Here is a 27,622-nt window from a genome sequence, read left to right as displayed (position 1 = left end):
GCTTTGGACCATTCAAATCCCCCGGACCTGATGGAATTACTCCGGCGGAGTTACAGGCAGTGGCTGAAAGAATTATCCCCTGGTTGACGGTGATATATAAACGATGTGTAAACTTAGCATATATTCCAGAAAAGTGGAGGGAAACAAAAGTCGTCTTCATACCTAAAGCAGGAAAAGCCTCTCACTCGAGTGCGAATGATTTCCGACCAATCAGCTTATCCTCATTCCTACTTAAGACCCTGGAGAGGATGATAGACATGTATCTTAGAACTAGCGTGGATTCAAGTTTGCTCTCGAAACGACAGCATGCATACTCGAAGGGCAGGTCTACTGAGACCGCATTGCATGAACTAGTCAGCTTTATTGAAAGCTCACTATCTGTCAAAGAATACACAATCGTGGCGTTTTTAGACATCGAAGGGGCGTTCAATAATGTCCATCCGAGCTCGATATTAAATGGACTGACAACTCTGAATGTTGTATACTTAGGTATACTTAGGCTGTTAGACGAACTTCTAATAAAGAGGCGTATTTCAGCCACACTAGGGCAAGCAAACATACAAAGGTATGTGAACAGAGGCACTCCGCAAGGAGGAGTTCTATCACCTCTTCTTTGGAATGTTGCTATAAACAACCTTCTGGTTTCCCTAGAAAAAGAAAGGATAAAAGTGGTGGCATACGCAGATGATGTGGCGCTAGCAGTCAGGGGAAAATTCCCATTCACAATCAGAGATATTATACACAGAGCTCTCAGGATGACTGAGAAATGGGCGAAAGATAATGGTCTTGGTGTAAATCCAGCAAAGACAGGACTAGTCATGTACTGCAAAGATCGCAAAACTCCCACGGTTAGGCCCATTTCCTTAGGGGGTATTGAAATTCCCTTTAGTGAGTGTGCAAAATACCTTGGCGTTATTTGGGACAGGAAGCTGAATTTTAGGCTTAATATTGAAGAAAGGGCGAGAAAAGCAACGGTAGCTTTGTACTCGTGCAAGAAGGCAATAGGGTGTTGTAGTCTATATGGTGTTGTAGTCTGGTGGCCGGCACTTCAGAAACCGACTTGTTTAGATACAGTTCAGCGTTTGCTGAACTTTAGACATTTTGCCTTTAGACATTTTGGCCAAACAGTCAGCTGCAACAACGGCTGTGCGGTTGCGCGAGCTATCGCTGTGGCCGGAAAAAATGTACGGTCATAGTTCGGTCCTCAAAGTAATGCCAGATGTGCCTAACGTAGTGGATTACACCCTGGCAAAACCTCTTTTCGACAAAAAGTTTGAAACTCTAATTCCCAACAGTAAGGCGTGGTGTATACAGACCCCGGGGAATAAAAGATATATAGATTTCTATACTGATGGCCCCAAATTGAATGGACAAGTGGGGTTCGGAGTATATTCTAAAGATCTGGAAATTCGAATAGCGAAAAGATTACCTAATCACTGTAGTGTTTTTCATGCTGAAATATTGGCAATAAAAGAGGTGGTGAATTGGCTGAGAAGTAATGTTCCAACAAATATTGGCATTAATATATACCCAGACAGTCAACCTGCAATAAAATCCTTGGACTCTGTGTTCCTTAACTCGAAAACGGCCATAGACTGCCGCAAATCTCTCAACGAGATGGCTGAGCAGTACAATATTCACCTAATATGGAACATACCGGGGAACTGCGAAGTAGATGTGTTAGCAAGGCTAGGAACTACCTTACATATTCCAGGGGAACTAGAATCTGTTGGTATGCCTCTGGCCACCTGCAAGCTCTTACTGCGTGAGAAGGCTGTTATGATGGCCAATATTCGATGGGAAAATTGCAAGGGTTGTAACGACACCAAGCAAATATGGCCCCATTTAAACTTAAACCGCACACTAGATATGCTAGTGTTCTCAAGGCGTCAGATAGCACTCCTGATATCTGCTATAACGGGTCGCTGCCTGATAGGCGAATTTGCAAAAACTATAGGTGCGAAGTATAATGACCCTTGTATAAGCTGGCATGATGTGGAGGAAAAGGAATCAATTAAATAAACACCTGTTGTGTGAGTGTCCTGCTTTTTGTGTAAGGCTTAAGCGAATTTTAGGAGCATATAGCTTTAGATTACTGGCGGACCTGGAAAACGTTAACTTAAGCAGTTTGTTAATGTTTTTGGAGCAATCTGGTTGGTTCCACAAAAGTAAATAATAGAGATGGTTCAGTGGTTAAGACTGGAAGTGCCCATATGTTATAGGTACTTTTAGTTAAATGTGGTATCACAATGGACTGAATAGTCTAAGTGAGCCTGAAATTTAATCGGGCTGCCACTTTAACCTAACCTACCTAACCTAACTGGAGGGGATGCCCTATATATAAAAAATATGTTACCATAAGGAAAGCGAAGATTGCCAATGCTCTTGAGGAGAAGAGGAAGGCCACGGAAACTGTTAAAAACACAATTGGATATAGGATGCAATCCCCAGGAAAACATTTGCAAATTTATTCCAATCAGCTTCAGTGCAACAAGAAAAGCCAGGCTATGTACAAGAATTTCTGAAACTTGCAGAATTTTTTCTTGAACCCGAAGAGCTGACTCTTGAGCAGAAAATTTTTATAGATATCGCTAATTTTTTTTTCTTTACTTTTAATCATGTTGAAGTCATTTAAGAAGCGTCTAGCCAAAATTTCGGGTCGCCACGCCCATTCGTTTAGGCGGTAGAGAATGTTGCCTGTGAGCAACTATGGGTAATTGTGACTACAAAATAGTTTGTTTTGTAATGATAGACGTATTACGTTTTATTGGATTTATTTAAGTTTTTTGTTATTTTACAGTGAATATATACTTAGATGCGCGCGTGAGTGGAATTTCAATCACGCTCAAACACATTCACGAAGAAATATTTGTACTCACGCACGCCATGTGGGTAGGAATTCACGGTCACGAAATGAAAAGTCATACTCGCGCACGCTCAACACATGAACAACGGTTACGCCTCACGTTTTCGCACGATTCACGACAATTTTCGTAATTCACGACAAATCTCGTGAATATTTGAATATTTTCGGAACACGACAATTTTCGTGGCTCAATAAAATTCTGGTAATTAACGAAATTTCTCGTGACTCACGCTATTGAAATCTTAAGCGCGATTAAATAAGTAAAGGTGATTAAAATCGGCGAACTTGAATTTAATCGTGAACGTGAATTTGTTCGTGATTGTGACTTTGTGTCGCTGTTTTATCGTGAGTGTGAATTTTATCTTGAACATGAATTTTATCGTTAACGTGAATTTTATCTTGAGGGTGAGTTGGATCGTGAGCGTGAGTTGGATCGTGAAAGTAAATTTTTATGAAGCGTGATTTCGGAGAAATTTTACTCACTCACAATCACGAACACAGTTTGATTTTTACTCACGCTCACGCGCCACACAGTTTTCTTTAGTCCCGTTCACGCACATTCACGAGAATTCGTTTAAATTTCATTCACGACTTCGCGTGACTCACGAAATTTTTTATTATTTGTTTTTAACCCATGTCAATTTAACTGGCGGTGTAAAAAAACCAAAGTATTATAAAGCGCCAATATTCGTGCTAATCCACTAGTATGTTGCCAAGAAGTGGCTTCCTCCCTTTTTACGATTCCTTCCAAATTCCCCACTGCAGTGCAGATATGTTTTCCACATCATCGCCGCATTTCTCGTCACTGGGACATCCCAATCGAAGTTCAAAATTTGTTCAAAATCATTGTTTTTCAAATCTTTTTTCTCCAGGTCTTATGTCCAAAAATGTGTAATTTTACTACCACAATTGCCCACAGGCAACTTTTCAATTTTAAAAATTTCTCATCTGTTGTTTTTTTGCAATTATAAGATTTGACTTCCAGAAATATTTTATTTGACATGTACTGCAACAGGTTTAATCAAAACTTTCAACATTTTAGTTGTAATTTTTGAAAAAAGTCACATGTATAAAAACCTCTTTTTAAATTCGCAAATATTTTTTTCTTGAGGCACGTGCGTATTAATGAAAAAATGTTTGCTAATTGACAACCAAATTAGCTGATTTTTCATTCAACTTGAAGAAAACACTTGTAGCTTTCGATACAGTTACAGTTTTATGAACAAAAACAAAAACAACGCTTTCATCCAAGAATGTCATCTAATGAATAAAAAAATAGTAAATATTAATGGATACAAATTCATATATGACAATTCACCTTTGGGTGTGGCGGTGTTGATTAAAAACACTATAACATACAACAGAGTTACTCTAATTAATTTTTGAATTAATACTTCATTAATTCAACTAGATATAACTCAAGACAATAATACAATAAAATATTTGTAAAATATTTGGTTCCATATATATACCATGTAACTTTCCTGCACAAAAATTGATAGCTGACCTAGATAAATTACATCAATTCTGTGGGAATTATGATAGATTTATATTAGGAGGAGATCTTAATGCTAGAAATAATTCTTGGGACGATGCAACAAATAATTCTAATGGAAATATCCTCCACAATTGGCTTGAGGACAACTCACTGGACATTATACGAATTTGTGATAGTACACCGTCTTTTCCAAATGATCCATCATTTCTCGACCATTTCTTGATTGATAGTCGACTCATTGACATCAACATTCCTAATTTTGTCATGTCTTCTTTGCCGACGTTCTCAGACCATTTCCCCATCAAACTGAAATTAAAAATAGAGGCCATTAGTATACTAAATAACATTCCTCTTACATTTACATCTTACAAAAACACAAATTGGGACAATTTTAGACTAGATTTGGAAGCAGCCACTAATCATCTGATGCCGCAAGTTTGCCGAAATATGAAAAACCATGAGATTGATGACATAATAGTGAATTTGAAAAACTCAGTTTCTCAGGTTCATACATGGAAAATTTCCTCTTTCAGATAAAGCAAAGAAACTCTTCAAACTAAAACATCAGTGGCAGAAGGAGCTGAAAAAGATATTCCATCGCACTGGAAATAGAATAAACAGTGAGTATAAAGTTATCTCCAAACAGATACAGCTTATAAAGATAATAATAAAAGAAACAATAAATATTGAACAAGCACAACAATTTAAAGAAAGATTATCAAACATCAAGCCTGGTCCGTCCGCCTTCAAAGAGATTTATAAAATTACAGGAAAGAGGAATTCTTGCTGCCAACAACTGCGTTCCAACGAATCCATAATCACAAATAAGAATGAAATAGTAAATCACTTCCAAATGTATTACTCTTCAATATTTCGACAAACGCTACCTGTTCATCAGTCATCAGATCTATACCACAGATTCCTATCTTACGTTAATCCAGCTCCATATAGTATTTACACTTTTGATGAAGGTCTTAACGAAAATGAAGATTCTTTTCACTTCACAAATACTGAAAATGTTAAGAACATAATACATAACCTGAACAACAAAAAATCCTGTGGAGTGGATGAGATATCAAATTACATGATAAGACAGTTACCTTATTCATCTCTGAAATTACTTACATTTATTTACAATCAATGCATTAATAATGGCTACTTCCCCAACGAGTGGAAAAAGGCGAAGATAATTCCCATAAAGAAGAATAATTTTGGCAAAATTTTTGAGAGAATACTGAAAAGCAAAATTGAAAATGAATTTATTATTAATCCCATTCCAGATTACCAATTTGGTTTTAAAGCTGCGCACTCCACACAGCATGCTCTTCTTAAATTCCACAGCGACATAACAAAAAATTTAAGAAATGGGAAATGTACGGTAGCTATATCACTGGATATTGAAAAGGCTTTTGATTCGATAAGTCATATTCGAATTCTGTACAAATTAGTTGATTTGGGAATTGATCCATACCTCATAAAATTAATAAAAAGTTATTTAGAAGATCGGAAATTTATTGTTCAAATTGGAGAGACAACGTCTGTTTTGGGAAGTGTAAACAGTGGAGTCCCCCAAGACAGTGTATTAGCCCCTTTCCTCTTTAATATATTCCTTCACGATTTCCCGCACACTACAGAGCGGGCAATTCTACATGCGGATGACTGTTTGATTTATGCACATGACACTTCACCTTCAACAGCGAGCCAGCAAGCTACGGAGCATCTGGGACTAATTAATGAATATTACAAGAAATGGGGAATTAAAATCAATGCGCAAAGTCTGAAGCCATATGTATCAGAAATACATCTGGAAAATGCTCTAGAAACGTGGTTCCCGAAAGCAAAACTTGATGGCATAGAAATCTCGTTCAATACCAACATTACATATTAAGGAGTAAGATTCGACAATTTATTAAAATTCAATATACATGCTTGATCTGTACTGAAAAAAGCGAAGAGAATAGCTGCAACTTTCTCTTTTCTTTTTAATAATGACCACCTACCTCAGAACACCAAGCTGCTTCTGTACAAAGTTACAATAAGATCGGCTCTGGTCTATGGTTTTCCAATATGGTTCACCATATCACCGACAGTGGCTAAAGAGTTAGAAATTTTTGAAAGAAAAATCATAAGGAAGTGCATTTACAGCCTGTTTCAGTATGTCGATCGAGCTCTATCGATCGACCAAAATGCATAAAAACATCTGTTAATTGAGAAACTTCAAAACCATGATAATGACCTTCTTAGCGAAATCTATGAGGATGAAGAAAACATAACTTGGACTGGTTCAGCTTATATCTCCCCAATTGGTATCATTCATGCCAACTTGCCAAACTTTTACTCAACTACTGCGGCAGGCTCACATCGGGGATAACTAGCAATAAAACACCGGTATACATAATACAAAATTATATTATAATATTATATAGTATAATCTCTCTTTTATATTATTATATATAACTATATTCAGTATTTATTACTTACAATAGTATCCTAGTTCATACACTTGTACCTGAACATTCGCTTTTATATATAAATATATAGATTAAACCACTGTGATATTTACAAGACATTAATTAATGAAGTTACATATACATAACAGGTTGGCTGATAAGTCCCCGGTCTAACAAAGAAAAACACATTTTTTTGTCAAAATTCGTTTTTATTATTCAACATTGTTCCCTTCAACTTGGTGGAACAACACTTTTTTCTTCTTCATATGGGACCGTTTTTCCGCGATTTCGACCTTCAAATGCTCCAATAACGCCATATAATAGTCACTGTTGGTGGTTTTTCCTTCTCAAGATAATCGATAACAATTATTCCATGCGCATCCCAAAAAACAGAGGCCATTACTTTGCCAGCGGACTTTTGAGTCTTTCCACGCTTCGGAGACGGTTCACCGGTCGCTGTCCACTCAGCCGACTGTCGATTGGACTCAGGAGTGTAGTGATGGAGCCATGTTTCATCCATTGTCACATATCGACGGAAAAACTCGGGTGTATTACGAGTTAACAGCTGCAAACACCGCTCAGAATCATCAACACGTTGTTGTTTTTGGTCAAATGTGAGCTCGCGAGGCACCTATTTTGCACAGAGCTTCCGCATATCCAAATATTGATGAATGATATGACCAACACGTTCCTTTGATATCTTAAAGGCCTCTGCTATCTCGATCAACTTCATTTTACGGTCATTCAAAATCATTTTGTGGAATTTTTCGATGTTTTCGTCGGTAACCACCTCTTTCGGGCGTCCACTGCGTTCACCGTCCTCCGTGCTCATTTCACCACGCTTGAATTTTGCATACCAATCAAGCCAAGTTTTTGCTTCCACCGTATTTTTCCCCTTCAGAAAACAGTATTTTAACAAAACACGAAATTCCTTTTTTTTCCATTTTTTCACAATTGTTACATGATTAAGGAACACGTGTCTTGTATACCATCACCAGTCATGTGCCATCTCTGATAATACTATGAGTTACCCATAATTAGTGATTACTTTTAAAATAGATCATAGTTACAAATAAGTATCACTACACGCATGAAAAAGACTGTTTTTCATATGTTTGGCTATAAACATTATATGTTTGGAACACAAATTTTTAAACACAATATTTTTGAGTGCAAGCATATAATGTTCATAAACTAGCATAACATGTTTGGGACATATATGTTAATATGTTAGAACATATTATGTTTGGGACATAAAATGTTTGTAAATATAATATGCTTGGATGCAAACATATATTAATTTAGAAATAGCCTATAAACATATATGTGTTTAGTAGCTTGGAGCGCTATTTAACAGGGAGCGATATTGAATTAAGTTGGTGGTTGTTGCTTGTTATTACAAAATTAACATTTTATTTTTCCTTGGGCAATTGATCAGCTACTTCTTTGATCCTTACAAACTGTGTGGTCCGCTGTTCGAATCCCCGTCCGGCAAAAGGTAAAATTAAAATAAAAAACATCATACAATTGAATAATTTCTTCTACAATGTTTGTATTACAGAAAAAGGTGCTAAGAACTAAAAAATGTCGTGGAAGTGAGAAAGATGTGGGGGAATATACAATTAGGCAGAAACAAAATTTTGAGCATTCAGGTCGAAAACCTATGTTGTTAGCACCAATATTACCTGTTTATTTTCATAATTCATTATGATTGTAAATATATAAATAAATAAATAAAATTTTGAGCACAATATTGTTTGGTAGATTTTTTTTAAGCATATAATATTTTTGGGTGCAAAATGCTTCCAAACATATTATATGTTCACATAATAACATATTGTTTTTTGGAAGACAACATTATTGAATTTGGATGCAAAAATACAAAATGTTTGGAAATTGACTACCCAAACATATATTGTTTAGACCAATATGCTTTCAAACATATTATATATTGGAAGAGATCAAACATATAAATGTTTGGGCAATAGCCAAAAATGTATATGCTTGAAGCAAAATATGTTTGGGAGTATATGTTACAGAAGCGATTTTTTGTGAGCGTGTAGTACAATATATGTATGTATGTATTGTTAAGCTACACAATAAAGTACACACTTGTAGAGTTAACATCGTCTCGTCTTCTCTTTTACCAAATATAACATGGTGTCAGAAGTGTGTGAAGTCTAATTAAAAAAATCTTTTTACAAATAAAATATTTTGAAAGGCGAATTAAAAGACGTAAAGGCAAATAAAAAGTGATATCAAAAATGACTGAGGGTGAAGTTAAGTCTGCAAATTTTTCTTCATCCTTGCCAAACTTGTTTGTGTCATCCACATTGGACAACAAAAATGCAGCTGATTGGAAAAAATGGTGGCAGCAATTTGAAATATACATGCTGGCTACACAGTTAGAAAAGGAACCAGGCAAAAGAAAAATAGCCATTATGTTACATTCAATGGGTGGCAGAGGACTTGAAATCTTTAATTCCTTTAATTTAAACATGGAAAATGCAACAGTGTCTGCAGTCAAAGCTAAATTCGATGCCTATTTTGAGCCAAGCAAAAACCTCACAATGATAAGGTACACATTTTTCTCAAGAAGACAAAAATCCAATGAAAGTTTGAATGATTTTGTCACCGATCTGGAAAAGAAACAGATCTGCCATTGCAAAAAACCATCGAAATCGCAAAAACCGTTATAATGGCACAGCAAAATGCAGAAACCATCATGTAAGGAGAAAGTGCAACAGCAGTGACTGAGAATGTAATGCAAATCAATCGTCAAGGCAAATACCGTGAAAGGAGTCAAAGCAGAATCAACAAGAACGTTAGCAGTGATTCTCAGCAGCAGCAGTATCATAATAAAAAGCAGCATTATCAGCAGAAGCAGCAAAGTACGATTTCGTCAAACAATAACTCCTGTGGTAGATGCGGTCAGAAGCATAGATTTAGATGTCCGGCAGTGAATGCAATGTGCTGAGTATGTAATTCATTTGGTCATTATGCAAAATTTTGTTTTAAGAACACAAATGTAAGACAGTTAGAGTCAGAGGTTAGTACATATGATAATTGTGATCAAGAAAATTTTTTCATTGGAAGTCTGACTCAAACTGAACCCTTTTCTAAGGAGTCATGGCAAATAATAGTCAATGTAAATAATGTTGATATAAATTGCATACTAGACACAGGTGCAGATACTAATGTAATGTCTTTAGAAACATACAAAAAATTAAATATAAAAAAAAGAATTGTGTCAGTCAAATGTTGGATTGTCAGGCTTTGGAGGTAGAAGTATACCAGTCATAGGGCAGTGCAAAATGTTATGTAAAATTAATCCCTTTTGCATTGCTGGATTATCTGAAAAAAAAAATTGAATAGAATGGAAAGCATGCAGGTCATAGAGAAGGTCACCGCACCGACGTCATGGGTGAATTCAATTGTAGTCGCGGTGAAGAAATCAGGTGATTTAAGAGTCTGTCTTGATCCAAGAAATTTAAACAAATATATCATGAGGGAACATTATCCATTACAAAATATAGACGACATTAGGTCAAGATTAAAGGGAGCGTCTTACTTTTCCCATTTGGATGCATATTCTGGGTTTTGGTCTCTAAAACTTGATGAGGAAAGTTCAAAGTTATGTACTTTTCAAACACCTTTTGGAAGATATAAATATCTAAGGCTACCTTTTGGAATTAACGCGGCAACCGAAATATTTTATAGAGTAGTAAAGGATCTTTTAGGTGATTTGGAAGGAGTACTAATTTTCGTTGATGATATTTTAGTATTTGGAGAGACGGAAGAAATTCACAACAGAAGGTTAGCTAAAGTTCTACAAGGGGCTAGAGAAATAAATTTAAAACTAAATGAGAGAAAATGTAAATTTGGTTTAAATGAGGTATGTTTCTTAGGATACATATTTAGTAAAGAGGGTGTCAAGGTGGATGAGGAAAAAGTCAAGGCTATAATGGAAATGCGTGTTCCTCGGAACAAGAAAGATTTACAAAGATTTTTGGGCATGGTCAATTTTTTAGGACCATTTATTGAGAATTTGTCAGAAAAGACTCACGTTCTAAGAAATCTTTTGAAAAATGAGACTGAATGGTTATGGGATGAAAATTGTAATCGTTGCTATGATAATTTAAAATCTTCGATATCTAACTCTCCAGTTTTACATTATGATGAAAAGTTACCATTGATACTTTCTGCAGCAACGGGAGCAGTTCTCATGCAAAATAATCGTCCTATTGCATATAGTTCAAGAACGTTGACTACGTCACAGGAGCATTATGCTCAAATAGAAAAGGAACTATTTGCGATTCAGTTTGGATGTAATAAATTCCATCAATATGTTTATGGTCGTAGAGTGACAGTTCATACTGATCACAAACCGTTGGTTTATTTATTCAAGAAACCGTTATATGAAGTCCCAGCAAGGCTACAGCGTATGATGTTGGCATTATAAGCATATGACTTAGAAGTCGTATATGTTCCTGGCAAACATATGTACATATCAGATGCATTATCTAGAGCAGCGCTCAGTGAGAATTATATTCCAGATTATGAATCAGATTTACAATGTCATGTCTGTTCCATTTATTCTAGTTTAGCTGTCAGTCAGGAATATTTAAAGAAATTGTCAGATTCAACGAAGGCATATAAGGAAATGCAAATTTTGAAAGGCTATTATTTGAATGGATGGCCAAGTAGTAAGAACAAGGTGTCAGATGGCTTGAAGTCTCTATGGAATTTTCAAAATGAAATTCATGTTATAAATGATCTGGTTTTCAAAGGCAAAAACTTAATTGAACCAAGTTCTATGCGTTCCGAAATGTTAGCAAAAATTCATCAGGGTCATTTAGGAATCAACAAGAGTCTGAATCTAGCAAGGGAAATTTTATATTGGTCAAATATGTCCGTATGAACACAGTGGACGCCCGAAAGAGGTGGTTACCGACGAAAACATAAAAAAATTTCACAAAATGATTTTGAATGGCCGTAAAATGAAGTTGATCGAGATAGCAGAGGCCTTTAAGATATCAAAGGAACGTGTTGCTCATATCATTCATCAATATTTGGATATGCGGAAGCTCTGTGCAAAATGGGTGCCTCGCGAGCTCACATTTGACCAAAAACAGCAACGTGTTGATGATTCTGAGCGGTGTTTGCTGTTAACTCGTAATACACCCGAGTTTTTCCGTCGATATGTGACAATGGATGAAACATGGCTCCATCACTACACTCCTGAGTCCAATCGACAGTCGGCTGAGTGGACAGCGACCGGTGAACCGTCTCCGAAGCGGGGAAAGACTGGCAAAGTAATGGCCTCTGTTTTTTGGGATGCGCATGGAATAATTCTTATCGATTATCTTGAGAAGGGAAAACCCATCAACAGTGACTATTATATGGCGTTATTGGAGCGTTTGAAGGTCGAAATCGCCACAAAACGGCCCCATATGAAGAAAAAAGTGTTGTTCCACCAAGACAACGCACCGTGCCACAAGTCATTGAGAACGATGGCAAAAATTCATGAATTGGGCTTCGAATTGCTTCCCCACCCACCGTATTCTCCAGATCTGGCCCCCAGTGACTTTTTCTTGTTCTCAGACCTCAAAAGGATGCTCGCAGGGAAAAAATTTGGCTGCTATGAAGAGGTGATCGCCGACACTGAGGCCTATTTTGAGGCAAAACCGAAGGAGTACTACCAAAATGGTATCAAAAAATTGGAAGGTCGCTATAATCGCTGTATCGCTCTTGAAGGGAACTATGTTGAATAATAAAAACGAAGTTATTACAATTATGTCGCGTAAAGTTATTACAATTATGCCAAGCGGAAGATCATATGTTGTTGAGGATGAAAACGGTGTTAGGTATAGGCGAAACAGAATTCATTTGATTCCAAGAAAAGATGCTACTGATTCCAGTGCATGCGTGAGAAATATGATACCTATTTTATCCGATTTTTCTTCAGATATATCTAGTCGGCAACAAGAAGCGAATAGTTCTTCTGAAATATTTCATAATGCACACACTGAGGAAAATCGAAACCGTTCAAGTCAGATTGATTGAAGCAAAGAAGAATGTAACAAGATCTTGTAGAGTTGTTAGGACACCAAGACAATACATGGATTAAATCAATCAATTTTCCATGGATTAAATCAATCAATTTTCCATAATTAGTGATTACTTTTATAATAGATCATAGTTACGAATAAGTATCACTAGTACAATATATGTATGTATGTATTGTTAAGATACACAATAAAGTACACACTTGTAGAGTTAACATCGTCTCGTCTTCTCTTTTACCAAATATAACAACAATAACAAAAGTTGCTTCACAAAAGACGCTCTATCTCACAAACTAACAGACGTCAAATTTTGACACGAATCATTTGAAGGTTGGTACTATATAAAAATAATATGAATTTAATACTAGCGACGCCATCTATGTGTCAGACCGGGGACTTATCAGTCAACCTCTTATATACACGTTCACTATGCAGAAGCGATGAATTTAACATGGGCTTGTCATAGGACGGAAGTCCTCCATTTCAACAGCCGTTGCACTGAATTTGCATTACTTCTTTAGGTGTGGTCCGAATTCAATGTTGTGGATGTAAATTAAAAAATTCTGCGATATTTTGTCAAATAAATAATTTTTATAATTTTTTTATAGTTTTAATGGATTCTAACGCTTGTCGGAAACGTTTGACCTCAAATATTTTCAAAAAATCACATTTTTTCCAGATTGAATTCAGCGTTTTTTTTCGACAAAATTTTAATGATTTGTACCATTTTATGAATTCTTACTCAGTTTTTAACCTATTGGAAACAAAAAACGTTAAAATTACCCATTAAAAGTATGAAAAAAAACATGTTATAAAAAATTGAATTAAAAGAACTTCCTGGGTAGTTAAAATAAAGAACATCATTGAGAGTGCATCTTCTGGAAGTGCTTTTAAAGCTGTGCAGTTGGAAGAACTTCCACATTTTTTTGCTGGGTTACTAATGTATTGAAACAACGATGCCCGAATTGCAACTGAAAGCTTTAATTTACTGTAATACAAATGTTAAATAGAAGTAACATATGATTTGATAAACATCGATGGTTAACATAAATTATCGATATGTAACACCCTTCCGCTTTAATTTGATGTTTCACTTAAACGTATTTAATGAGATAGGTTTAAGTACATATGTAAATAACTTACATACGTATAAGTTATTTTATATATAAATTTACATAACTATAATTCAAATTTATTTTCATATTCAATTATAATCTAAAGAAAATAAAAATTTAATTTTTTTTGTTGTTGTCCCTTTCTAGGTCTTAAAACTCGTTTATAAACATCTTCATTATGAGTTTGTTCAATTATATTGTTTTCATTAATGTTAATTACATTGTGATTTCTGTTTTAGGTTTAATAGTAGCTGGTGTCCAAGACTCTTTATTAGGATTTGTGTAATATCGAATGTAAATATTTTGGCCTTTTTCAAAATCAACTACTCGATTGCCTTTGTAATTCTGTATACTCTTTTCTTGTTTCCTAAGCAGAATTTCCTTTAACAGTGGAGGTTTCATAAAATCAAATCGCGTTCGAATAGACCTTCCAAGAAAGATTATAGCGGGACTTTCATCAGTAGAACAATGTTTTGTATTGCGATAGTCCATTAAAAATCGATTTAAGACATAAATTGATTTTTTAAGGCTTTTATAAAATTTTCAGCCTAACCATTGGTAGCCGGGTGACCTGGATCTGTTAGAATATGATTAATTGTATTCATTTTTACAAATTCCAGAAATTCTTGAGAAACAAATTGTCGCCCATTGTCGCGAACAATCGTGCGAGGAATACCGTATCGACAAAATGTTTCTCGTAATTTCGTAATTACAAAATGCGATGTTATATCCTTAGTCTTAAATACCTAAACCCATTTGGAATAGGAGTCAATAACAACAAATAAATGATAATTTTTAATGGGACGCGCAAAATCCACATGAGTTCTTTGCCAAAATGTTTCCGTAGGCTTCCATGGAAAGAGAACACTTTTCTCTGGATTGGGTAATAACCTTTGGCAAACAACACATGACTCGATTAAGTGTTCGATATCATATCTAATTTAGGCAAAACAAACGGCCTGTGTTAAGCCTTCGTCTTAACAACACCCAAATGTGATTCATGAAGGAGATGTAGACTAATGGTATCCGGGGTTTTTTATAATAAAAATAAAACCACGGTTTTGAGTTGCGTAGAAACTTTATTAATTAAAATTAAAACACTAACTGAACTTGTAAGATGACAATTGATTCTTTTATACCAAATTAATGCTTACATATCAATAAAATTATGGTCTTACAATTAATGCTTAGTTTGTCAATTAGTTTGTCAATTCCGAGGAACTTTTGGCATATTGGCACAGTTCCTTGGAATTGGTGAAATATGTATTTTAATATCAATAATATTATGGTCTTACAATTAATGTTTAGTTTACAGTTCTTTGGAATTGGTGAAATATGCATTTTATGATTAAAATAAATTTAGCGGAAGTTTCGTTCTGTTTATTAAATAAAGAATGAAAAGAAAATGAAATGAAATGAATAAGGTGGTTCCCATAGGTGTAGCTATAACAATAATGTGGTTCACGATGATTTATATTACAAACATAGGTGTAGCTATAACACCCCCACCGTTAGTTTGAGGCTCCGACGAAATTACAAATTTTTGCTTAGGTTTCAATATAAACATAATGCAAATGATTATTATGAATAATATTATTATCGCGTCAATGCTAAAGCTTAATACTATTGTTTTGTTATTGCGGTGTATTATGTCATTCATGTTATTTTCATATTGTTTTTGTTTTAGAGTAAGAGTTTCAAGGTTGAGATCGTTAATGGTAATGTTTTTCAATTCTTTAATTTTTGTTACTATATTAGGTAATACAATTTTATCATAGACTTTTATGTGAACATTCGTATAAGTTTTGTTTAGGGTTTGAATCTGACAATTTTCAAATTTGAGAAGAAAGTTTCCTGTTTGTTTTAACGTCATTTTATTACAATTATGATTGATGATTGAATTAAAGTTTTTAAATATTAAAACACCTGGAATTATTTCAATAACAATTGAGTCATTTAATAGTTTCATTGGACATTTAGCTTCTTCAAACATTAAAATATTTCTTAAACATTCATTGTTAATTTTTATCATATTTTTCAGTAGTTTGTTTTCAACATTCGGTTCATATATATTATTATTAGAATCAACTAAAACTTCCTTCGTATTTAGTGTTATGGATTTGTTAAATATATTAGGCATGGGTTCAAAATGGATTCTTGAATAATGTTCTTCAGACAATTCTGGTATTTGTAAAATAATAATGAGGTTTTCATTGTGAAAAGCTACTTAAACTTTAATATCTTTGTAGCATTCAAAATCCGTTATAAGTTCTAATTCGGTTGCAGTTAATATGTTTGATGGAATTATTCCTAGTTTGCTAGAGAATATAATTTGTCCTATGTCGTCTATATGGTCTTTAAATAGTATAATGTCATTGTTAATTTGATAAACTTGTGTCATGTATGTAAATTCGTCTTCTAAACTGCTTATCTTGTTCTGTATTGTTCTCTTGAAATTATTTAAGTATTTTTCTATTTTGTATTGTTGGCCGTTTATATGGTTAGTAATATTTTGCATTTGGGAAGATATCAGATCGTTTACTTGTGTAAGTTTGTCCAACTTGTCAGTTAGATTTGATTGTTTACTATAGAGATATTTAAGTTTGTTTGCGATTTCTTTTTCGTCATCACTGTCCATAGTTCCTGCTATTATTTTTAATCCTTTACCTAAAATGTTTGCTATTCCGCGTTTTGATTTGAAATGAGGACATAGACTATCTATTTTGGCTTGAAGTAGGTTGAAATTTGTATCTATAGTGTTAATTAAAGGTTTATTATCAAGTGTAGTTGTTTTAAGTGTGTTGATGTTTTCCATGATTGTGTTTAATGTGTTTTGGTATGCAGTTAGATTCACGATGTGTAGAATTTTGTTGTAATGTGTAATTGGTTTGAATTTTACGATTTTTATTGGTATATATCCGTTGTTATTGGTCAAGTCTTGAATGTCAAGGTTTTGTGCCATTGTAGTTGTAATCAGTATCAGTATCAGAAGTGGGTCCATTGTCTAAAAAGGATAAGGGAATAGTTTAAGATTTTATAGTTGGGTTATCTCTGTCTTGGTATCGCTTCTTAGGTTTGATGTGTACTTTATAATATTTTAGTTTGGTTATCGTATTCTCTATATGGTCATCATCTATTTGTGTACCGTCTATTTTCCTATATTTCCTATGGTTTTTTCCTCCTCTTATTTCTTTGATAAAATTTGTTCCATTTTCTAATGTAATATCTTCTCTAACTTTATTTAACTTGTTTATGTATTTTTCTTTTTTGCTGATTATTTTGTCATATATGTCTTTATAATCGTTCTCGTGGATTTTTCCGTTAATAAAATCAATTGGTTTATGTCCAGTAGTAGTATGGATAGTATTATTGTAGAATCCTATGATTCGGATCATTTTTTCTTCAATTGTCTCATCTTTGTTCCGATCGTCGTGTCTTAATAGTCTTAAATGTTCATTGATAGTATTATGTAATCGTTCAATGTCCGCGTTCGAGGTGTGGTTACTGTTGGATGTGTAATGTATATTAATTTTTTCGTCATTTAAAAATTGTTGCATTGGTATTGCTTTGAATCCTAGTTCGTTGTCAACAATTATTTTGTCCATTTTTCCTAGTGTGTTAATCATTTGTAATAGTTTTGATTTAAATTCGGTCCAAGTTCTACCACTAATTTGGTAAGCCATTGCATATTTAGAGAACTTATCTATTGCTGTCATAAAGAGGCTTTTGTTTAGAGAATAAAAAACATCTATATGTATGATTTCTCGAGGTCTTTTTGGGGTTTCAGTTATTTTGAAAGGTATTTTGGGTGGATTTCTGTCATACTTTTCTATAGTGCAAATTTCGCAATTATTAATAAATTGTGTGATTCTTAATTTTAGCTTGGGATTGTAAATTTTTAATTTTAATTCTTCGAATACGGCATTAATGCCTCTATGATTTTTGTCTAGATGTTCATTTTTTATGATTTCGGTTAGTTTCACTTCGTCTTCAACGTCTTCTAGCAGCGTTGTACATCTTACAATTCTTAATTTGGTCGTGAAAACTTCGTTATATGTTGTTAGGAAAATGTCAAGGAATGAGTCTTCGATTATTAACGCATTGGTTTGTATAGGGTGGAAATGGTTTTTAAGTAATGTTATAGTACAAGATCTGTCCAAGTCTTTGAAATAAAATATTTTCCTGGTTTTATTGAACATTTTTAATGTTTTGATTTTGGTTGAACCGGAAGAAATTTTTTTGATTATGATTTGGTTTTTATAGAAATTTATGGGGCATGTGCTTTCGGTAATTGAATTTCTTTCAATTGTATTAATTTCTGCTATTTCTGGATTTATTCTAGATAATGCATCTGCGTTTCCATTTTTAGTTCCTTTCTTATATTTAATTTCATAGTCGAATTCTGATAATTTTAGTCTCCAACGTATGAGTTTTGAGTTCGGTTCTTTTATGGAAAATAACCACGTTAAAGGTTTATGGTCAGTCTCAATAATAAATTTTCTTCCAAAAAGATAGAGCCGGAAATATTTTGTTGCCCAGATTATTGCTAATAATTCTTTCTCAATTGTGCTATAATTTATTTCATGGTTATTCAAAGTGCGACTTGCGTAGCATATTGGTCGTTCATTTTGTGAAAGTACTGCACCCAGTGCATAGTTGCTTGCATCAGTTGTTAAAGTGAATTTTTTATTAAAGTCGGGATAGGTTAATATTGGATCATTAGTAAGAAGTTTTTTGAATGTTTCAAAGCATTGTACATATGATGGGTCTGATATATTTATTTTTCCATCTTTCTTTAGACAAATTGTCATAGGTTTGGCTAATTTAGCATAGTCTTTTATAAACTTTCTGTAATATCCTGTGAGTCCGAGAAATTGCTTAATCTGTTTGGTTGTTTTTGGAATTGGAAAATTTACTACACATTCAACCTTTGATGGGTTTGGTTTTACTCCGTCTTCTGTTATGACATTTCCAAGAAATTGTGTTTCTCTTTTGCAAGATTCTGACTTATCAAGTTGAACTTTTAAGTTAGCATTTTGTAGACTTTTAAAAATTAATTCTAAAGAGTTTATGTGTTCTTGAAGGGATGTGGAAAAAACTATTATGTCGTCAAGATAGACAAGACAAATTTTATTTATATGTTCTTGGAGGACTTTGTTCATTAAACGTTGAAAAGTGGCTGGAGCTGTTTTTAACCCGAATGGCATTCTCAAGAATTCGTAGTGTCCTCCTTCTATACTAAAGGCAGTTTTATGTATATCACATTCGTCAACTTCGATTTGATAAAATCCTTTCGCTAGATCGAGTGTCGTGAAATACGTACTCTTTCCTAGTTTGTCTAGAATTTCATCAATATTAGGAATTGGATATCGGTCATCTATCGTTGCTTCATTTAGTTTCCTATAATCAACTACCAGTCTCCATTTTTTCTTGCCACTGACATCTTCTTTTTTTGGAACGATCCAAATTGGGGCTGAGTATGGTGAATTACTATGTCTTATTATACCATTGTCAAGCATTTCCTGTATCTGTCTTTGAACTTCTTCTTTATGGACGTATGGGTATCGATAAGTTTTCGTGAATATTGGAATATTATTAGTAGTATTGATCTTGTGTTTGATCTCATTTGTGAAAGTTAATTTAGATTCTGGTAAGTAAAATATCTGTCGATATTTCTTTATGATTGTTAATATTTTCATCTCTTCTTCCTTGTTCATGTGTGAAGTGCGAATCTGTTTTAATAAGGAATCTTGTTGCTGAAATTCTTGGTCGACTATACAGAAATTTTTTTCGTTTACGGAAGTTATGTCATTGGAATCTAGGTGAATTCTTTCAAAACTTTCAAATGGGGTTTGTATTTCTAGTTTGAAATTCTGTACATTATAGATACCTTCTTCTAATATTAGTTTTCCTGATTTATTCCTCTGTTCATTAAAGTGGATTAATCCTTTTTCTTCTGGTACAATAAATTGAACCGTACGCGCTTTTGCGTATATCAAGGGTATTTTATTATTATTTATTATTAAGTTGTCATTCTTATAATCTATTATAGCATTGAAGCGTTTGAGGACATCATTCCCAATTATTCCATCATAATAATCGTGGAATTTGCACTCTACTAAATCGAAAGTTTCGTTGGGTTTTCCAAATTCCGAAAAGAGAGGTACTCTATAAATGGTATTGGTTTTAACATTATTTTGAAGAGTTTTTAATGTCAAAGGTCTTGACTGAATTTTCCATTTTGGATTACACAAGTCTGGGTTAACTATTGAATGAGTTGCCCCAGTATCTATAATGAATTTTAATTTATCCTTTACTACTATATGGGGTAACTGTCCTTGGAGGCTTGAATATGAAAATTTTGACACGTATCTTTATCATATTGAAGAGGTGTGTTTAGTATTTGATTGTTATCGAAGTGTGTTTGTGGATTTAAATTGGATTGGTGATTGTTTTCATGGGTTGGTGATTGTGTTCCGTGGACTATATTTATATCCATTGGTTCTGTATTATTTCTTTGGTAATTAGTATCTGTATAAGTTTGGTGTGGGTTGGATTGGTTATTGGGTGGTGTAAATTTTTCGTGATTTTGATCATTGTGTGAATATGGGTGTTTGGGATGGTAATGATTACTTGGTTGTGTATACTGATTTTTATTTGATTGGTTATATTTTGTGTGATTATTATGAGGGTTATTATTGTATTTCTTAGCGTTATGCTGACCATTCTGTTGATTATTGTTATTATGATATTTTCCTGATTTGGTTTTATATCCATTTGTTCTAGCTCTTTGAATATTTGTGTCTGAGTTAGCAGAAAATAAGTTATTATTCGGTGTAGTGTATGCGTAGCCTGATTGGAACAAAATGTCCATTGCTGATTCTAATGAATCTGGGTTTCTACATGCCAAAATTGTTTTCATAGGCTCTGGGAGTTTCTCCTTAAATATATTTAAAGCCGTTTTCATATTATTTTTAGCGCACTCATTGGTTGCGGCACCTGACCCTAAAGTGGCAATTGTTTTGTTGTTTAAACTTCTTAGTTTTATTTTTATTTCATTATAAAATTCAACGCTACTGGTTTTAAATGTCACGCTTCTAAGATTGTCATATAGTTCTTCTAGACTGTATCTTTCCCCGAAATTGTTTCCTAATACTTGTTTTATAGCTTCCCATGTTTGGGCTTGGCAATTTATCTCAATGACTTCTCTGGCTTTTCCTTTTAATTTACTTTTTATGATATCGGAAAATAAATACTGAGATGGTTCATCATATACTCTAAGTAGTGGATGTACTCTATCAATTAAATTTGTAAATGTTTGCAAGTCCCTATAATCTCCATGAAATTCTGGGAGATTCCCCAAATATTTTAGTGGGTTTATAGTTACTGTTAACGGAGGGTTGTTTGTGGTAGTCATTTTAATTTTTGCTAATTTCTTCTTTGAAGTCTACGTTTCCTATTTATTATTCTATTCCTATTATGTCTAGTTGTGTGGTTGTTGTTTTCTAGTCCGGTGTTTTCGTTAACGTCAGTTAAGTAACCGTCCGTTGAATCAAATCCTGAATCAAGAGATTGTTCCGTGTAATTATCTATTTGTGGTTCTAATACGTATTCTAGATCTGAGGGGTAGTCTGAAATGTTTGAATCGCTCATGAAAAAAAAATTTGTTGAAAATAATTTTACTGAAAGATTTTATCACAAATATAATATACAAATATAAATATTTTATACAAATATATATATGTTCGGTTATATGTTCTTAATATGTGTAATGATAATATTTTATAATATAAAACATATAATAATATCTTTTTTTATCTTACAATGCTGGATTTTGATTATGGTCTTCTTTTCTCGGCTGAGTTGGTTCTTCTTTCCTTGGTTCAGTGAGTACTTCTTTTTCTGGTTGAGTTGGTTCTTCTTTTCTTGGCTGAGTTGGTTCTTCTCTTTTTTTGCTGGGTTAGTTCTTCTTTTTCTATCTCCTTTTAGTCCGCCCAAGGATCTAATTTTATAGATTTTAAGGTACAGGCAGTTGTTCTACAACTGTCCCAAATTTTTTTTTTTTTTTTTGAAGCGAGTGTTTATTAACGATTTAATATCACTACGCGGAAGGATTGTATCCTTTTTTTGCTTTTTAGTCCGCCAAAGGATCTAATTTTATAGGTCCTTTATAGATTTTAAGGCACAGGCAGTTGTTCTACAACTGTCCCAATTTTTGTTTTTAAGCGAGTGTTTAATACCGATTTAATATCACTACGCGGAAGGGTTATATCCTTTTTTTATTTTTTGAAGGATTATATCCTTTTTCTTTTTGAAGGATTGTATCCTTTTTAATTTTTGAATGTTCTCCGCGATAAAACGTTAAAAACGTAAGTACACTTAATTATGTACCTCGCGATCCTACCGACTGCGCCACTAATGGTATCCGGGGTTTTTTATAATAAAAATAAAACCACGGTTTTGAGTTGCGTAGAAACTTTATTAATTAAAATTAAAACACTAACTGAACTTGTAAGATGACAATTGATTCTTTTATACCAAATTAATGCTTACATATCAATAAAATTATGGTCTTACAATTAATGCTTAGTTTGTCAATTAGTTTGTCAATTCCGAGGAACTTTTGGCATATTGGCACAGTTCCTTGGAATTGGTGAAATATGTATTTTAATATCAATAATATTATGGTCTTACAATTAATGTTTAGTTTACAGTTCTTTGGAATTGGTGAAATATGCATTTTATGATTAAAATAAATTCATCGGAAGTTTCGTTCTGTTTATTAAATAAAGAATGAAAAGAAAATGAAATGAAATGAATAAGGTGGTTCCCATAGGTGTAGCTATAACAATAATGTGGTTCACGATGATTTATATTACAAACATAGGTGTAGCTATAACAATGTAGAGCTGATTTTCTAAGTTTTTGTGGAACAATAACTGTAACCCCAAAGTAAACAATCACGATCTATAGCCAATTCCTTATTGGCAAACCTTATTACAAACCAAATGGCGCATTTAAGCTTATATTGCTGTTGTTTTTTCTGGGTACATAATGTGTCATATAAAACTATTCTCTTGTCCGCCGAAGTTACGTTTTGGCACTCCTACAGTCTATGGCCAAGAATTTCATGGAGGAGCCGATTTCCTTTCTCCAAGTGGATAACTCTCCTCGAATTCACTTTAATCGTGTTTATGATATGTACTTAATTTTGATGTTTGAAATCTTTATTTTTGTATTTTACAGAATATTCCTTTTGTATTTGTGGATGTTGGTGGGCAACGTACACAGCGGCAAAAATGGACACGATGTTTTGATTCGTCCGTTACATCCATAATATTTTTAGTTTCAACATCGGAGTTCGATCAAGTTTTAGCGGAAGATAGGTTGGTATTTGCTTAAATGAAAAATAAAAATAAAAACAATAACATACAAACATTTCATATTTATTACAGAATGACAAATCGTTTGGAAGAATCAAGAAACATTTTTGACACAATTGTAAATAATAACACATTCAAAGGTATTTCGATTATCTTATTTCTAAACAAAATGGATTTATTGGAGTTAAAAGTTAGAAACCCAGAGACTGATATTCGATGGTTCTATCCACAATTTCATGGGAATCCGCACTCTATATTGGATGTTCAGAACTTTATTTTACAAATGTTTATGAGTGTCCGAAAAGCCCAACAAAGTCGAACGTACCATCATTTTACCACAGCCATAGATACCCGCAATATTACTGTCGTTTTTAATTCTGTAAAAGATACAATATTGCAACGAAACTTGAATGCATTAATGTTGCAATAGTTGATAAAATAATAATTAGTATTTCAGCAAAGGAATACACTACCATGTAAATTTGGTGAAAAAATATATATATATATATATATATATATATATATATATATATATATATATATATATATATATATATATATATATATATATATATATATATATATATATATATATATATATATATATATATATATATATATATATATATATATATATATATATATATATATATATATATATATATATATATATATATATATATATATATATATATATATATATATATATATATATATATATATATATATATATATATATATATATATATATATATATATTTTCACCAAATTTACATGGTAGTGAATATATATATACGTAGAAACACGTAGAAACAGTGCCAACAGGTCTTTGAAATATTTATTACACAAATGAATGTCCACGAAATGCTGTGCTGGCTTTTCGCAATCGAGAAATATATATCTTTTTGAAAATTCAAATGCATTATACATTAAAACTGTTAAATATCTCTTTTTTTTAATACCTAATTTGTAATAAGGTATTTCCCAGGCTGTAACCAAATCGAAGATATGTAATCTGCAAACACTTGACACATTCATAATATAACCCTATGCTACAAAGCCCGCTTTTTCGGGATTTTATAAATCTATTTTCCATACAAATGTCAGATTTGAAATGTCAAAAAAGCCGATTTCGTTTATAATGTGCATGCGTTTAAAAGAAAAATATATTAATGGAATTAAGTCTGTATCATTAAATAATTAAAATCGAAGTTTATCAATATTTTCGGAAAGTTTTAAGAAGTACAACATTTAAAGCGTAGCGCCATGCTCTTTATTTCCTTGAAACCTAAACCTTTCATATATAGAGTATTTGTATTGCAGGGGTTGTTTTGAAGCAGCTGAACAGCTTTCCCGTTTGGGAAAAGCCGTTAACAAAAGTTTTTTGGTAAACATTTTTTTTAATTTCGTCTACGAGCATTGATGTGTTTTTTTGATTGTTCCTTCTCCATAAAGTAATGTTTGAATTTTTATGTACAATACTATAAACCGTTTGGAAAACTTTAAGATTCGCGACATGTAATTATATGTTTTATATATTAAATATCTATGACCTTAAATGCCACTAACCATTATACAAGACGTGATTTCGTAATTTGCATCTCCAAATTTTATATTTAAAATGGCCGACAATCGGAAATATGAAAATGCTTTTAATAATGTTTATAAAATACTATGTATATTAGATTTTAATGTACATTTTTTATCAATTATATGTATGTAAGTATGTGTATGTCTTAAATATTATTCTCTATAAGAGAAATATGTACGGTTATATATTGGAAATAAATGAACGTTAAACATTAAAATGTATTATTTTCTGAAAGCAATATTACGAATGTCTATAATAACAACATTAACATTTTCTCGCCATTTGTATTCCTATGATGTATTCTTTCATTGTATTTAATAGTAGTAGTTTTCTTTATTTGATATTCGTGCCAAAGGCCTGCACAAGCCTATTCGAAGTAATCGATGTTCTAGTGAAGGCAATACAATCCACGAATACTTCGATTAATGAATAAAACAAAGCAACTGTAAAGCGATTACAGTGTCAAGCATTGCAGAGCCATCACATTCAAAAGGAATCGTTTTACAGTTCTTTTCAATATCTTGGTTTTGAAGTAATCGTCACGATATGAGTAAATCAAAACATTTTTAGTGAAGATCAGCGTTGCCACAACGAAAATTTATTTTGGACCAAATTTTTTCCAAAATCGGACCAAAATTCCCTCCAGCGGACGAAATTTCCAAGTTCGAAGAAAATACCTTAAAAGGTATTATATTATTGTACATAGTGCTTTTATTAAAAAAGTTAAGTAAACCAGAAAGCAATGATATGATTTAGCGGTTGTCATAGGAATCATGATTGTCATCGTTGGGAGCCACCGTGGTGCAAAGGTTAGCATGCCCGCCTTGCCCACACAAGGTCGTGGGTTCGATTCCTGCTTCGACCGAACACCAAAAAGTTTTTTAGCGGTGGATTATCCCACCGCTGAAAAACTGAGACTGTGGTATCACAATGGACTGAATAGTCTAAGTGAGCCTGATGCATCGGGCTGCCACCTAACCTAACCTAGGAATCAAAACGTCGACTTTGCAACTTTTTTAAAATTTGAAAAAATAGACAATTTGAAAAGGCCGAATTTTAAAGCCAATTTTAGTTGACATCAAAAGTCGAAATTCAATATTACAAAAAGTTGACTTCTACTTTCGAGAGATGGTTAAAGACAACAACATTCACGATTTTACTTCTAGAGAGATTATAATAGTATTCCGAATTTTCATCCAATTTGCTGTAGTGTTGCTTTGCATCCATAATTTCATGCGGTCCATATTCTTATAACATATAACTCAATCCTACTATTCTACTTTTTGCGCACATTCGAGTATAGGGCTAAAATTGTCCAAAAAGATGTAAAACCTGGCCCAAGACCTAAAACACGAAATTTTCATTCGATTTTCTGTGATTGAAATTGTATCTAATCCCACACTGAAAAAAAAACATTGATGGTATATATATATATATATATATATATATATATATATATATATATATATATATATATATATATATATATATATATATATATATATATATATATATATATATATATATATATATATATATATATATATATATATATATATATATATATATATATATATATATATATATAATATATATTTTTTTTTTTTTTCACCAAATTTACATGGTAGTGAATATATATATACGTAGAAACACGTAGAAACAGTGCCAACAGGTCTTTGAAATATTTATTACACAAATGAATGTCCACGAAATGCTGTGCTGGCTTTTCGCAATCGAGAAATATATATCTTTTTGAAAATTCAAATGCATTATACATTAAAACTGTTAAATATCTCTTTTTTTAATACCTAATTTGTAATAAGGTATTTCCCAAGCTGTAACCAAATCGAAGATATGTAATCTGCAAACACTTGACACATTCATAATATAACCCTATGCTACAAAGCCCGCTTTTTCGGGATTTTATAAATCTATTTTCCATACAAATGTCAGATTTGAAATGTCAAAAAAGCCGATTTCGTTTATAATGTGCATGCGTTTAAAAGAAAAATATATTAATGGAATTAAGTCTGTATCATTAAATAATTAAAATCGAAGTTTATCAATATTTTCGGAAAGTTTTACGAAGTACAACATTTAAAGCGTAGCGCCATGCTCTTTATTTCCTTGAAACCTAAACCTTTCATATATAGAGTATTTGTATTGCAGGGGTTGTTTTGAAGCAGCTGAACAGCTTTCCCGTTTGGGAAAAGCCGTTAACAAAAGTTTTTTGGTAAACATTTTTTTTAATTTCGTCTACGAGCATTGATGTGTTTTTTTGATTGTTCCTTCTCCATAAAGTAATGTTTGAATTTTTATGTACAATACTATAAACCGTTTGGAAAACTTTAAGATTCGCGACATGTAATTATATGTTTTATATATTAAATATCTATGACCTTAAATGCCACTAACCATTATACAAGACGTGATTTCGTAATTTGCATCTCCAAATTTTATATTTAAAATGGCCGACTATCGGAAATATGAAAATGCTTTTAATAATGTTTATAAAATACTATGTATATTAGATTTTAATGTACATTTTTTATCAATTATATGTATGTAAGTATGTGTATGTCTTAAATATTATTCTCTATAAGAGAAATATGTACGGTTATATATTGGAAATAAATGAACGTTAAACATTA

General features: G+C 32.8%; 1 protein-coding gene and 1 long non-coding RNA gene across 2 annotated transcripts in view; one reads left to right on the top strand and one right to left on the bottom strand.

The window, feature by feature from the left end:
- Positions 1-23,845, top strand: part of cta (Guanine nucleotide-binding protein subunit alpha cta) — a 99,289-nt gene extending 75,444 nt beyond the window's left edge. The window contains exons 5-6 of the mRNA XM_075295613.1: positions 23,244-23,383; positions 23,453-23,845. Coding sequence (XP_075151728.1) covers positions 23,244-23,383; positions 23,453-23,810 — 498 coding nt within the window. The 3' untranslated portion in view covers positions 23,811-23,845. The remainder of the gene's footprint in view (positions 1-23,243; positions 23,384-23,452) is intronic.
- Positions 4,307-4,969, bottom strand: LOC142225793 (uncharacterized). Its single transcript, XR_012719425.1, has 2 exons — positions 4,734-4,969; positions 4,307-4,670 (listed from the first exon to the last, which is right to left on the bottom strand). It is a non-coding gene; the product is annotated as an uncharacterized LOC142225793 (long non-coding RNA).
- Positions 23,846-27,622: the final 3,777 nt, after the last annotated feature.

The sequence above is a fragment of the Haematobia irritans genome, chromosome 2 (assembly GCF_050003625.1).
Source record: "Haematobia irritans isolate KBUSLIRL chromosome 2, ASM5000362v1, whole genome shotgun sequence".
Classification (NCBI taxonomy): Eukaryota; Metazoa; Arthropoda; class Insecta; order Diptera; family Muscidae; genus Haematobia; species Haematobia irritans.
The sequence above is the reverse complement of the archived record's forward strand: the minus strand, read 5'-3'. Positions and strand labels throughout refer to the sequence as shown.